At 43.9% G+C, this 13,918-nt stretch overlaps 1 protein-coding gene across 4 annotated transcripts in view; it reads left to right on the top strand.

The window, feature by feature from the left end:
* Positions 1 to 13,918, top strand: part of LOC128689174 (uncharacterized) — a 183,559-nt gene that overhangs the window by 89,818 nt on the left and 79,823 nt on the right. For all 4 annotated transcript variants that reach the window (XR_011392289.1, XM_053777321.2, XM_070087397.1 and 1 more), the window contains one exon: positions 11,452 to 13,918. This exon is cut by the window's right edge and continues 25 nt beyond it. Coding sequence is in view for 3 of the 4 variants with exons in the window: in XM_053777321.2 (XP_053633296.2) it covers positions 11,799 to 13,918 (2,120 nt within the window). In the remaining variant the exon portion in view is untranslated. The remainder of the gene's footprint in view (positions 1 to 11,451) is intronic.

The following is a 13,918-nucleotide window of genomic DNA, read 5'->3' as shown; positions in this document are numbered from 1 at the left end:
ACTGATTCTATGTCATCATTGAAGGCTCTTGACTCATATAATGACTCCAACAACATGCTCATTGGAGAAGCCAGTTCGTTACCTTGTACCTAGTTCAGCCATCAAAACTTTGGAGCCCGGTCCCTGGACCCATTGTGTACCTCTGTAATCTGTAAATACCTTTGTAACTTGTCATGATTGTGACTAGACCTACCTGGAGTTCATTACCTTTGTAAATTGTGAGTTCATTACCTTTGTAAATTGTGAATTCATTACCTCTGTAACTTGCTCAGCTATCAAAACTTTGAGGCCCAGTCCCTGGACCCATTATGTACCTCTGTAATCTTTTGACTACCGCCCACTGGATGGGTATGGGGTGCATAATAAACATTAAACTAACTCCCATCACACATTGGATTACTCCTTCATGATAAAGTTGATATGTTAGCCAAGAAGAGTACCCAGAACGAGAATGTAGAATATAACTGTGTCTAGCATTAGGAATAATATTAGGAGAGAAATAAATAATGAAAATGATTGTTATAGGAATGCAGTTAGAAGCCTGAGTAGATCTATAACCCACTATGATAACATGAACGTAGATAAGTATGTTTATGGAGCAACTTGCAATGTGAACAGACTGACTGATGTTGTAATGACCAGCCTTAGGTTTGGTTACAAGTACTTCTGGTAGTTTGGGAGACACACAGATGATGATCGAACTAAATGTAAATTATGTGATCAGGCATATGGTTACTGTCTTGAACACTATATGCTTAATTGTCCACTTATTGAGGAATACAGAGACAGACAGTATAATAACCTATATGACATGTCAAGAGATCTTATTAATGAAAATAAGATACCAGATATACTAAGCAAATTTCCTAAATTTGCTTGTAACAGATAAGTGAACTACAGATATGTAGATGTAAATCCATATGTATTCCTGTTAACCCTTTGGGGCCTAGTTCCTAGGCCTTTTGTGTATCCATATGCTCTCGCGCTACCGTCCACAGGATGGATATGGGGTGCACAATAAACTAGCCACTTCAGTGGCAAAATCTTAAAATCTGATGAAATTTTATTAGTAGTAATATATTGGTATTATACAAACAACGTTATATTTGTAATTAATACGCAACGTACTGTACCCTAAGTAAGTAAGTAAGTAAATTTATTCAGGTATACACAATACAGTTACATAGAATTATCATACATAGCAGCATATGTGTAGAGAACCTAGGATAACCCAAAAAAGTCAGACAGAGTGACTTATTTCCATTCCATGATTATAAAGTTGGAATTTGTTCATATGTTAAGTTGTTCATAGGCAAACACTAGTTTTGTAGGGCTCTACAAAAATTCAGCGATTTATGTTTAATAATGTCGACAACAAATTAGTATTTTCGAACCTGCGAGGGTGACCTCCAACACATGGAATACTGACAGTTGAAGGCGACGTGCATGGTCATAACTAGCCCTGGGCACCATACATCCTGGCTACACCATTACCAACATTTCCAGTTGTCTGGGGATTGAACCTCAGTCCCTCAGTTTCGGACCAGAGTCCGCTACCATTTGAGCCTAATTAACCAACCAGTCTCTTCACTATTGATCAGTCGGGGTGTGTGAGCGTGTGGGAGGGGTGTCAGAGTGTTTGTTCATGTGGGAGATATGTCGGGGTGTGTGTAATAGGTGTCGGGAGTGTGTGTTTGCGGGAGAGGTGTCGAGGTGTATGTAAGTCAGTTTATTCAGGTACAGGTACACATAAATAGTTACATAAATTGACATACATAGAAACATATGTGCAGGTTACCTAGGATAACCCCCAAAAAGTCAGTGACTTATTTTCATTGGGGTTAGGGTGTATGTGTGTTTGTGGTAGAGATGTCGGGGGTATCTGGGGTGGGTAAATAAAGGACTAAACGAATGAGGTTGGTATCAATCAGAGGACGAAGATGGAGGAGGGGGGGTAGGGGGAAGTAGATATACTTTAGTTTAGTTTACCTACTTAAGGTCAGAGTCGATTCCATTTTCTATAAGACAAAATATTGTAGAAGAAAATAAGTCGCAACATATCGTTGCGATAACTATTAAAAATATTTTGTTATAACTAAGTAAGTAAGTTTGTTCAGGTATACACAAATACAGTTACATAGATTATCATACATAGCAGCATATGTGTAGAGAACCTAGGATAACCCGAAAAAGTCAGACAGTGACTTATTTCCATTGGGGTCCTTTTACCTTATTATTATAATATGAAGGTTATAATATCTTATTATTATTCTATAATGAAGATGACATCTTATTATCATACTAAAAAGACTACTACACGAGGGCCATTAAGACTGTCTACAATACGAGGGTCATTACTAGGAATAAGGTAAAATTTCACGTGTGTTTGCTAAAAAATAAAAAGGCATTACCCTCCTTTTCTGTAGCTACATTCATCAGGCACCTTTTGGCACTCTTCTTGAACTGGTTCATGCTATGACTGGCTTTGACATGTGCGGACAGTCTGTTCCATTTCTTTATTGCTGTACAATAAAAGGTGTTTGAAGCCTGGCCACTGACTGTGGGTACTACAAAGTTGTGCTCTCTCCCCCTAGTACTATGATTGCTTTGGTTCCTAACCTTGACAAAATTGACAGCAAGATATTCTGGACACTGTGAGCAATTTTATAAACATGATTTAGCTTCAGTTGTTTTTCTCTGTCTTCAACATTCAGCATATCCAGTTGTTGTAATTCATCCTGGCCTACATGCTCTCTTGGACCCAGGCCCAGGATGAATCTTACAATTTTGTTCTGGGTGATTTGCAGTCTATCTTTCATTTTTTTGTCAAGACAGAGTACCATAAAGAGCAAGCGTAGTCCAAGATCGCCATCAATTACACAACCCAGGGCAACATGGGTTTAGAGCAGGTCGCTCCTGTCTGTCCCAACTACTGGATCACTACGACAAGGTCCTAAATGCACTAGAAGGCAAAAAAGAATGCAGACGTAATATATACAGACTTTGCAAAAGCCTTCACTTTGCCTCCTTTTTTCTCTCCCCCTTTCTATTCTTGTCCCACCTACCATTCTCCCTACTTCACACTACCACTGCTTCTACTGCTACTTCCACTACCAGCTTTACCACTACCACTACTCCTACCTTTCTTGTCCCGTCCCTGTCAGCTGGCCTATATATTCTGGCTTCTCCTCTCCTTTCTGCTAGTGTGACTTTGTAAATGGTTCAAGTCAGACCGAAACGTGTAAAGTGTCACCAATTTCTGTATAACAATATATAATGTTAAAGTAAACTTGTATAATGATAATGCATCCATGGAAAGAATTGAGGGAAAATTTTTGAGTATTCATTAGATAAGAGTTTGTTCGGATTTTTTACCCGGAAGGTTAGACACCTAGGATAGCCCAAGAAAGTCAGAGCGTCGTTGAGAACTGTTTATTTCCATTGCGGGCCTTCAATCTTGCCCCCCATGATGCGACCCACACCAGACGATTATTACCCAGGTACCTACTTACTGCGAGGTGAACGGGTACCGCAGGTGTAAGGAAATACACTCAGTGTTTCCACCCGGCCGGGAATCGAACCACGGACACTGTGTGTGAGTCGAGAACGTTGCCTACTAGGCAAATTAAAATTAAAATTCAGAACACACATCCAAAATATTTCTAAGAAAATTTCTAAAACAGTGTGCAATGTGCATACTCCTAGAAATACGCTACTAGGCACTTCAAACACCATTACTCTCTACTGCTCTCTAATTCATCCCAGAAAGATACATGATAATATACACTTTGAAAATCCTAGAGGGACTAGTACCCAACTTGCACACGAAAATCACTCCAGACGAAAGCAAAAGACTCAGTAGGAGATGCAACATTCCCTCAATGAGAAGCAGGGGTGCCACGAGTACACTAAGAGAACACAATAAGTGTAAGGGGCACAAGACTGTTCAACTGCCTCCCATAAGGGGGATTACCAAAGGACCCCTGGCTGTCTTCAAGAAGGCACTGGACAAGCACCTAAAGTCAGTACCTGATCAGCCAGGCTGTGGTTCGTACGTCGATTTACGTGAGTCCAGCAATAACAACCTGGTTGATCAGACCCTGATCCACCACGAGGCCTGATCTCAGACCGGGTCGTGGGGGCGTTGACCCCCGAAACCCCTTCCCGGTAAACTCCAGACACTGCGCATGCACTCTGTATACAACTAATTCAGTATAAACATTCACTCAGAGCTTAAACTCACCCTGAAGCACTGCAACATAACACAGACATAATAGAAGCAACAATTATCTCTTCGAAGCACCATGATTTCAATTCAGTCTGCTAAGAAACTCCTTGCAGGACAAAACCTAAAAATATGGAACTTTCTAATTAATAATGCAAAAAAAAAGTTTTGTAAATTTCGTCAGTAATTGTGTTAAAAACGCGTTATAAAGGTGACGTGACTGTTATATTGTGAATATTAATTGTAAATACTACTACATTATAGACACCACCGTGGTTATGGAGGGTAGTCAGGAAGAGGACGTAGGCTCGTTTCCTTCGGGGTTAGTCTTCTTTGGAGGCCTGTAAGTAAGCAAGTAAGTAAGTCTATTCAGGTATACGCAAATACAGTTACATAGAATTATCATACATAGCAGCATATGTGTAGAGAACCTGGGATAACCCAAAAAAGTCAGAGTGACTTATTTCCATTGGGGTCCTTTAGGATACTGAACAAAGTTCTTTTATGTATTATAAATTAACTGAGACTGCTGCTTTTACTGCATAATATACCAGACATTTTGGTCAGCTAGGAATGAGTGTGTAACCACTTGGAGCTGCTCGTCGTAAATCTGAGATACGAGCGTATCTCAGATTTACGTAGTATCATATCTATAAAGAATCCTTTCAGTGCGTCCCTATCGCTTCAGTTTGATTAAAGGTTCTAAAAATAATTGACTACAGAAAAAATAATTTTAAAGGCTGAAGCTAAATAGTTATAAGTTTGATGGAGAATCTATGGGTGATAGACAATCAGCTACAATTAAAATGTCAACCTATGATAGATGGACGCATTTGAGTGCAAGGAGTATGGCAGACAGTTCTGTTTGAAGGGTAGTGGCCCAGTTATTGATGCCTGCTCCAATTTTTTTATGAGAACCATCACTCTGTACGACGACAGCAGCACTACCAGCTGCACCAGTGGACTGCTGAACCGAGTGTGCTGTGTGGCTAAGTCATCAATACAGCCTAATGTTAATCAAATGTTGACATTTGTAATGTGAGACATGAATGTTCGATGAAAGCCACATTCATAATGTTGTGAGGATTGAAAGTTAAAATCAAGATCACATTGATAATGTATAAATGAAATTCAAACAGGAGATTCTGAGAGTGAGACAAATCTAGGTCAGGTTCGTTGAGGCGGTCACGACGAGGTTCAGGTGATGTGAGATATTACCACCAGCTCCTTCTCCACATCCTGCCTCACTTGACCTCAATAACCAAGTGACTGTACCATCTTCCTCACTCTCGTGTCCTGGGCAGTACAAAGATACAGGGTTCAATCCAAACCTTTATTAATACCAAGTGTTGCTCAGTAAGGGCATATATACCGGGAGGCCTACGGTGTCCCGTGGCCTGGTAGGCAAAGCTCTGGTTTCACACACTGAGTGTCAGTGGTTCTGTCCCCGGCTGGTTGGAAATATTTTTCGTGTTTCCTTACACTTGCTGTCCCGCTCACTTAGCAAGTAGGTACTTAGATGTTAGTCAACTGGTATGGGCCGCATCTTGGGGGACAAAATTGAAGGACCCCAATGGAAATAGGACACAAAGTCCTCAAAGACTCACTAACTTTCTTGGGTTATCCTGGGTAGATAACCCTCCGGGGTTAAGATAAGATATTCGGATTTTTATCTAATCTAACTTTCACTGTACATAAGCTGAGAGTTGGCTTTAATTTTTGTTTCAGTAGGTTAAAGTATTTTTTAGCTGATGATGTACAGGTTACAAACAGCCTTAGTGACCCTCGTGCAGTTACTGGGTCTGTTGGACCTAACAGACCCAGTCTCGTGTCGAGATATTGCTTGTGGAAGACAGTTTATTTTTGTAGTTAGATTAATATCTGATAGTGTATTTTGTTATTGTAAGTCTAGGGGAAGCAATAGACAGAAGAGAGGAAGCTAATGTTTTGGGAAGAACCTGATGTTTAGAGAGGGACTTGATGTTAAAGTCAGAAGCCAAATATTAAGAAATGGATCTATCGTATAGGGAAGAGGACGCTAATATTTAGGAAAGGACCTAATGTTTAGGTTGGAGCCTAGTTGTTTAGAGAGGAACATTATATTTAGGAAGTTACGTAATGTATAGGCAGAAGCCTGATATTTAGGGTAGGCCCCAATATTTAGGAAGGAGCCCAGTGCTTAGCGAAGGACCTAATACTAAAGAAGGAACCTAAACCTTAAGGAGAAGCCGAATGTATAAGGATGAATCTAATGTTTGAGACGCTAACGGTTCAGGAGGGACCTAACGTTTAGGTAGGAGCATAATGTTTAGGAAGAGGCATAATGTTCAGGAAGAGGCATAATGTTCAGGAAGGGGCATAATGTTAAGAGGAAGCTTATATTTACATGAAGAACCTTATGGGAAGGAAGGAGGCAAGGAACACTATAATGCAATAATGTGAAAGCTGCGACAACGAGTTCTTGTTTGTGTTCAGAGAGTGAAGAATGTTCAGAATGTGGTTCCCATTGTGACTCAGGTGTCTCGCACTACCGTGACATTGACCTCAACTTCACACTATTGTCACACTAACCTAATACGGACCTCCACAGTAGCCTACACATTAACCTACACAATAACTTGCACGGTAACTTCACACTAACCTAACGTAATAACCTTGACAACAACCTCGACAATAACCTTGACAATAACCTTCGCACCAATCCTTACACTGACCCCCCCACCCCCACAGTAACCTCAACAGTAACCTCCACACTAGTCCCCCACACTAGTCCCCCACACTTGCCTGCGCACAGGAAATGCAGTAACACCACTCTCACCACACAGTTTCCCGCTACAATATAAATACCTTGGCAATCATCGTGATTAAGAGCCCCTTGAGCCCTTTTCAGCCTATTGAGTTTTCAGCCCCTGTCAGCCCCTGTCAGCCCCTGTCAACCCGTCAACCTCTGTCAACCCCTGTCAACCCCTGTCAACCCCTGTCACCAGAAAACCCGCGTGCTGGACGGTTCACCAACATTCAGACAGTATAACCCCTCCGACATTTGTTGATGTAGAATATAGGGATACGTCAAAAGACTGTCAGGTGAAAGCTATGTGATATTGTCACTCTGAGGAAGCTAACAGCGTCTAACAGTGTCAGTCAGAAAGTGTACACACAAGTTGTAGTTGTATTAAAGAGTAAATAAGTACAGTACCGTACATAGAGTGGAACTTATGACGACGTTTCGGTCCGACTTGGACCATTACCGGATCCGAAACGTCATCGTTTGATTTCCTGTGTTTACTTTTATTATCCGCACCAAAACAGGTTAGGCTAAAGTTCACGGTGGCGACAGTGGCCACGGTGGTCACAGTGGCCACGGTGGCCACATTGGTCACGGTGGCCACATTGGTCACGGTGGCCAACGTGACTTCACTTGTTCGCTTCTTGATACAGTATGGCATTTAAACACTTTGTCTCGCCTTGATAAGTGTTCTGAAACCACCATTAAATACCACTAAACTCTCTCTCAATTAAGTAATTGATATTGGTGCGTGTGAGGTTGAACAGTCACGACCCACTTTACCGCGGCCCACCCACCTTATCCATAGGCGTGGCCCACCCACCTTATTCATAAGCGTGGCCCACCCACCTTACCCATAAGCATGGCCTACCCACCTTATCCATAGGCGTGGTCCACCCACCTTATCCATAGGCGTGGCCCACCCACCTTATCCATAAGCGTGGCCCACCCACCTTACCCATAAGCATGGCCCACCCACCTCATGCATAGGCGTGGTCCACCCACCTTATCCATAGGTATGGCCCACTTACCTTATTCATAGGCATGGCCCACCCACCTTATCCATAGGCGTGGCCCACCCACCTTATCCATAGGCTTGGCCCACCCACCTTATCCATAGGCGTGGCCCACCCACCTTATCCATAGGCGTGGCCCACCCACCTTATCCATAGGCGTGGTCCACCCACCTTATCCATAGGTGTGGCCCACCTACCTTATCCATAGGCGTGGCCCATCCACCTTATCCATAAGCATGGCCCACCCACCTCATGCACAGGCTTGGCTCACCCACCTTATCCATAGGTATGGCCCACCCACCTTATCCATAGTCGTGGCCCACATACCTCATGCATAGGCGTGGCCCACTTACCTTATCCATAGGTATGGCCCACTTACCTTATCCATAGGTATGGCCCACCCACCTCATCCATGGTCGTGGCCCACCCACCTTATCTCGTCAGTAAGCTTAACACACCCTCTCGTTCGTAAGCTTTACATCCCCTTGTCCGTAAGTTTGTCACACCTCCTTGCTCGTAAGCTTGATACATTCCCTCATCCGAAAGCTTGATACAAACTCTCGTTCGTAAGACTGACACCTCCCTTCTTCCGTAAGCTTGACACCCCCCTAGTCCGAAAGCTTGACACACACACTCGTCCGTAATCTTGACACCCCCCTCGTCCGTAAGCTTGATACACCCTCTCGTTCGTAAGCTTGGCACACCTCTTTCGTAAGCTTAGCACACACTTTCGTCTGTAAGCTTGACACACCCTCTCGTCGGTAAGCTTGACACCCCCCGTCGTCAATAAGCTTGACACTCACCCCTCGTTCATAAGCTTGACAAACCTCCCTCGTTCATAAGCTTGACACACGCTCTCGTCGGTAAGCTTGATACACCCTCTCGTTCGTAAGCTTTACACCCCGTCGTCCTTAAGCTTGGCACCCCTCTTGTTCGAAAGCTTGATACACTCCATCGTCCGAAAGCTTGATACACCCTCTCGTTTGTAAGACTGACACCTCCCTTCTTCCGTAAGCTTGACACCCCCGTAGTCCGAAAGCTTGACACACCCTCTCGTCCGTAAGCTTGACACACCCTCTCGTCCGTAAGCTTGACACACCCTTTCGTCCGTAACCTTGACACGCCCTTTCGTCCGTAACCTTGACACCCCCCTCGTCCGTAACCTTGACACCCCCCTCGTCCGTAAGCTTGGCACCCTCCTCGTTCATAAGCTTGACACCCCCTCGTTCGTAAGCTTGACATACCCTCTCGTCAGTAAGCTTGACACACCCTCCCGTCCGTAAGCTTGACACCTCCTGTAGTCTGTAAGCTCGATACACCCCGTAGTTCGTGAGACTGACACTCCCTCGTTAGTAAGACTGACATCCCCTTCGTTCGTAATCTTGACACACTCTCTCGTCCGTAAGCTTGACACACCCTCTCGTCCGTAAGCTTGACACACCCTCTCGTCCGTAAGCTTGACACACCCTCTCGTCCGTAAGCTTGACACACCCGCTCGTCCGTAAGCTTGACACACCCTCTCGTCCGTAAGCTTGACACACCCAGTCATCTACAAACTTGGCCAACGTCTTCATTGGGAAATATTCTCTGATCTCACTCAAAGTATTATATTATGTCTCTCTATCCTGTGGACGGTAGATGTGGAAATTTTGTACATAATTTCCTAAATGTAAAACATATAAATGAACAATATAATTGTGTAATAAAATATGATACTGATTTGACCCTTTCGAGAAATTTCGAATGACTGGGGGGGTGGGGGTAGAAAAACTGCGAAGTGACGCCGGGGGGAGGAGACGCCATATTGAATTTAATGTGTGAACACTGGAATGAATTGTGCAATGTAATCAGGCGTTCTCGAAGATCAAATGGTGTATATCGGACTCAGTCCGTAATTTTGAAATTGCTGATATGTTCCTGCTGAAGAATTGGGATATATATTGTGGAAAACCCTTAGAAGTCGGCAACCAGGACGGAAAAACAGGACTTCAATGAATCCTTCCCAACAACACACCTTAGATAAGTGATGCTTACCCATAATGTACAGTAGTTTTTGCATTAGCCACCATAAATCCTATCTGCTAGGGTAGTGTCAGGATGTGTTCCATCAGCATTGTCTTCCAGTAATTAAATGGTAAGTGTTAATATCAATTATATTTTGTGTACTCAGCAAGCCTAATCCTATACGGTCCACATCACTTTAATTTACCAGAGTAGCTGGTTTTAATATTGTAATTATTAATTTAATGTCAGGTCTAGCTTTTTGTGAGAGTGGTAGGGAGTGGGCATCGAGGGAGTGACAGTTCGGCGACCTACAGTGACTAAGTCCCATTTACCTCACCCAAATTACTTGCAGGTAATTTACTCACATAATTCACAAAGTAGCATAAGAACATCAGGATACATGAGAGACCTAAAAACTAGGCCTCAGATGGATCAAACTGAGTACATATGCAAAAAGATATACAATATTTCATCTGTTACTAGCAAATTTAGAATATTTTCTAAATATGTCTGGTATTTTGTTATTAATAAGATACTTTGACTATCACATACTGTAAAATCTTGAGATAAATAATGTAAGTGGACAATGAATCACATATTGTTCAAGAAAGTGACCATAAAGCGGTCCACATAATTTGCATTTAATCATCTGTGTGTCTGCTAATCTGCCAGAGGTACTTGTAAGCAAGTTTAAGCCTGGCTACTACAACAACAGTCTGTCTGTTTATATTACAGGTTTGAAATGTGTTTGTCTAGGTTCATGTTACCATAGCTAGTTACTGATCTCCCCTCGTTTATAAGTGTATTCCTCTGATATTCACATTATTTACTTCCATTCTAATATTTCTGATATTTAATACTCACAATGTTATGCTTACCTTCCTTCCACGTTCTATATTTAACTAATTTTTCGGCTTTTTCATTGTGAAGTAATTCATTGTGTGATTGAATCAGTAAGTATTGCACATTAATTCATTTCTCTCTTTATTTTTCTGTATCTGTACCTCTTAGTTGAGTCTTGAACTATTAGATCAGTGTATATAATTTATGTCTTCCTCAGAATATGACGCGCAATTTACTTTTTAAAAAAAGTATTTTCGTGCCTGAGGCATCTTTCATGGCACAGTTCCTTCCTTCCTTCCTGGCTCATTAACTTTACCACAAAGAGAGAGTGGCAGGCCGGTGCCTTCGCCACTGTTCTGAGTGAGTAGAGTGCATGCATGCGTATGTTCCAGTAGGATATGTAAGTAACTTGAACACATTAATAGTGGTAAATTATGGTGAGGCATTTGAAGCTTGGCTAGTTCTTTCCCTCCATTAATGCCTTAGACCATTGCTACAACTAGGTTAGTGTTCTTACTCTTGAAACTCTTGAGCTAAGTATGTTCATATCTAATGTGCTTTGTTTTCTTTCGTTGCAGAGTCTGACACGTTGAATCAACCCACAAGACGACTTTTAGTATTCAGCGTCCAAGCATTTGTGATTTGTTTTATACTATTCAGCCGGAGTTTGTGAAGACTAGTTTTACTTTTAAGAAATGGTCTCGCAATTTCCTAAAATTCCTAGAGACTACATTTCCTTGGATTTATGTCATGATATGTGCCCCGTGCAACAGCTTGTCCCTGACTTTATTGAGTCTTCTCTGATCTATGTGAAAAGCACTTCAGCTAATTAATGTACGATTTAGTAAACTCTAAAGACTAATATTAACACCGAAGGTAGATATAATACATTCGAAAATCTTTTGTACACAGCACGGGAATCAAAATGGCTCACGTGACCGTGGTAGAAGTGGAAGAGTCTCTCCTGAAGACCTTCAGTGAGGAGGCTGCATTAAGACAAGGCGACGACGCATTCAAGGCTGATACACAACATAAGCAAGACTGCAGAATTTGCCAGAGTATTGTCACTCAAGATGGACTCTGCCAGTGCCTAGTCCCCCAGATGAGAGCCAAGGTTGAATTTTTATTTGTTAACCTTAATAAACTGCAGCAGTCTGGTGTTGCACACACGGCAAACATGCATGCCAACAGCCAAGATATTCCAAAGATTCACACATCGAGGGAACTCTTTAGAAAACCGAACATTATTAATCAGAATGTTGGGGTGACAGGTTCAGTGTTCATGGTGTCTGACCCGAGCTGCCAGCAAGTGATAGATACCTCCGACGATGAGTCAGATTCGTCGCTCACTTCATCCGTCTCATCACTGTCCGAGTCGGACTCAGGCTTGAGCAGCAACGTTGAGGTCAGGGCGACTCACAACGCCACCACCATCACAATCGGTGACAAGCACGGCCCTCACAATAATCGTGTGCTGCTATACATTGGTGCTTCCACGACTGAGGATAGTAACCCTGCTGAAACACACGAACACATTTCCCAGGACGACCTTCAGGAGGTTGTCTCCTTACCATCTACCGAGCCACAAGTCACTGATGACTCTACGGACAAAACGTTGATCCTGGAGTGGCGAGTCATTGCCCACCCTTCCCCGACACTCCAGCATCCCCTCCCTCCTCACCAGGAAGGAGACAGAGGCTCCACACCCACTTCTTTCTCGAGCGCATATACAGTGACGGAGCACGAGAGCACCAGCGAGGATTCGGAAACATCGCGACACAACTGGTTAGGCCAAGAGTCAGAAGAAGAATCGCAAGATATTTCAAGAGCCTCGAGCCGTCTCAACCCAGATGGTGTCTCAGTCACTGTTAGCGAAGCTGATTCACTATCCTGGAGAGACGAGGATCAGGGCTTGCAGGGTACCGATGATAGTGACCCGCCCACCAACACTACTTCCGACCGTCACAGTGTTGCAGACACTACAAGCAACAGAATCAAAGGTATTTTGTCAGGCGTGGGAAGCAACTGGCAGTGGTGTGAACTCCGGGGGAAGCTGCACCGGTTCCGCCGCACCTCGGACAGCAGCAACAGCAGCAGTGGCGAGTCAAGTATCGTCTACAATTACATCCCCTGCCGCGACCAGAGGGAAAAGGAGGAAGAGGAACTGTGGGTAGCCAATGAAGCTGCAGAGCCCGGAGGTGGGCCAAGTTTCCAGGGAGTGGCACCTCCCCTCTGGCCTCCCCTGTGGGGTTGGGACTGTTCACTTGGTGGGGCTGGCAAGCAGGAGCTGGCGCACCACGGGCCAGTCTGGGCTGAGCAGCTGCGGGCGCCGCATGATTGTGTGACTTCTCCGTGTTTGACAACGCTAATGTGTACTCTGGCTCCAAGCCTCGCCACCCCCGTTACGGTGGGCGTCGACACCGCTACTCACAAACACTACTCCACCAGACAGAGAGTGGCTGAAGCCAAGATCATTAAAATAGTGGACGAGGAGCCGAAATATACACAAAACTGGAACAGGCTTAGCTGTGAAACACAAATTCCTAGTGAAGATGTAATCCTCCAGACGTCCACTACAACCAACATGCCAACAAAAAGATTCTCCTTTCTCATTCGGAGTAACAGCGTTAAGCAGGAGAGCGTCGTCACAGATCCCAACTCGGTGCCCGCAACCCGGCAACCAGTGTCTCCAAGTGACCAGGCTATCCTCGATAAGCTGGCTACTCTCAACATCGAGGCACCAGGTGTTGTGCTCAAGCCCAGGACAAGGTGCTCACTCTTCGAACCCCCGTGTGTTCGCTGTGGAGAGCCCGTCTACCTTCAGGAGCGAACTGAACCCACTCTCAGACTTGTCTACCACAGCTCCTGCTTCAAGTGCCATAAGTGCGGGGTGAGACTCACTCTCAAAACGTTCTACAGAAGTCCACTAGACTCTAAGGACAGCAGAGTGTTCTGCAGGAGCCACGTACCCTCACTGGACCCGGGTCGGCTGGACCCTAACCGACCCGACAACACGAGCAAAACCTCTCCTGACAAAACTACACC

The sequence above is a fragment of the Cherax quadricarinatus genome, chromosome 21 (assembly GCF_038502225.1).
Source record: "Cherax quadricarinatus isolate ZL_2023a chromosome 21, ASM3850222v1, whole genome shotgun sequence".
In the NCBI taxonomy this organism is placed as follows: Eukaryota; Metazoa; Arthropoda; class Malacostraca; order Decapoda; family Parastacidae; genus Cherax; species Cherax quadricarinatus.
The sequence above is the reverse complement of the archived record's forward strand: the minus strand, read 5'-3'. Positions and strand labels throughout refer to the sequence as shown.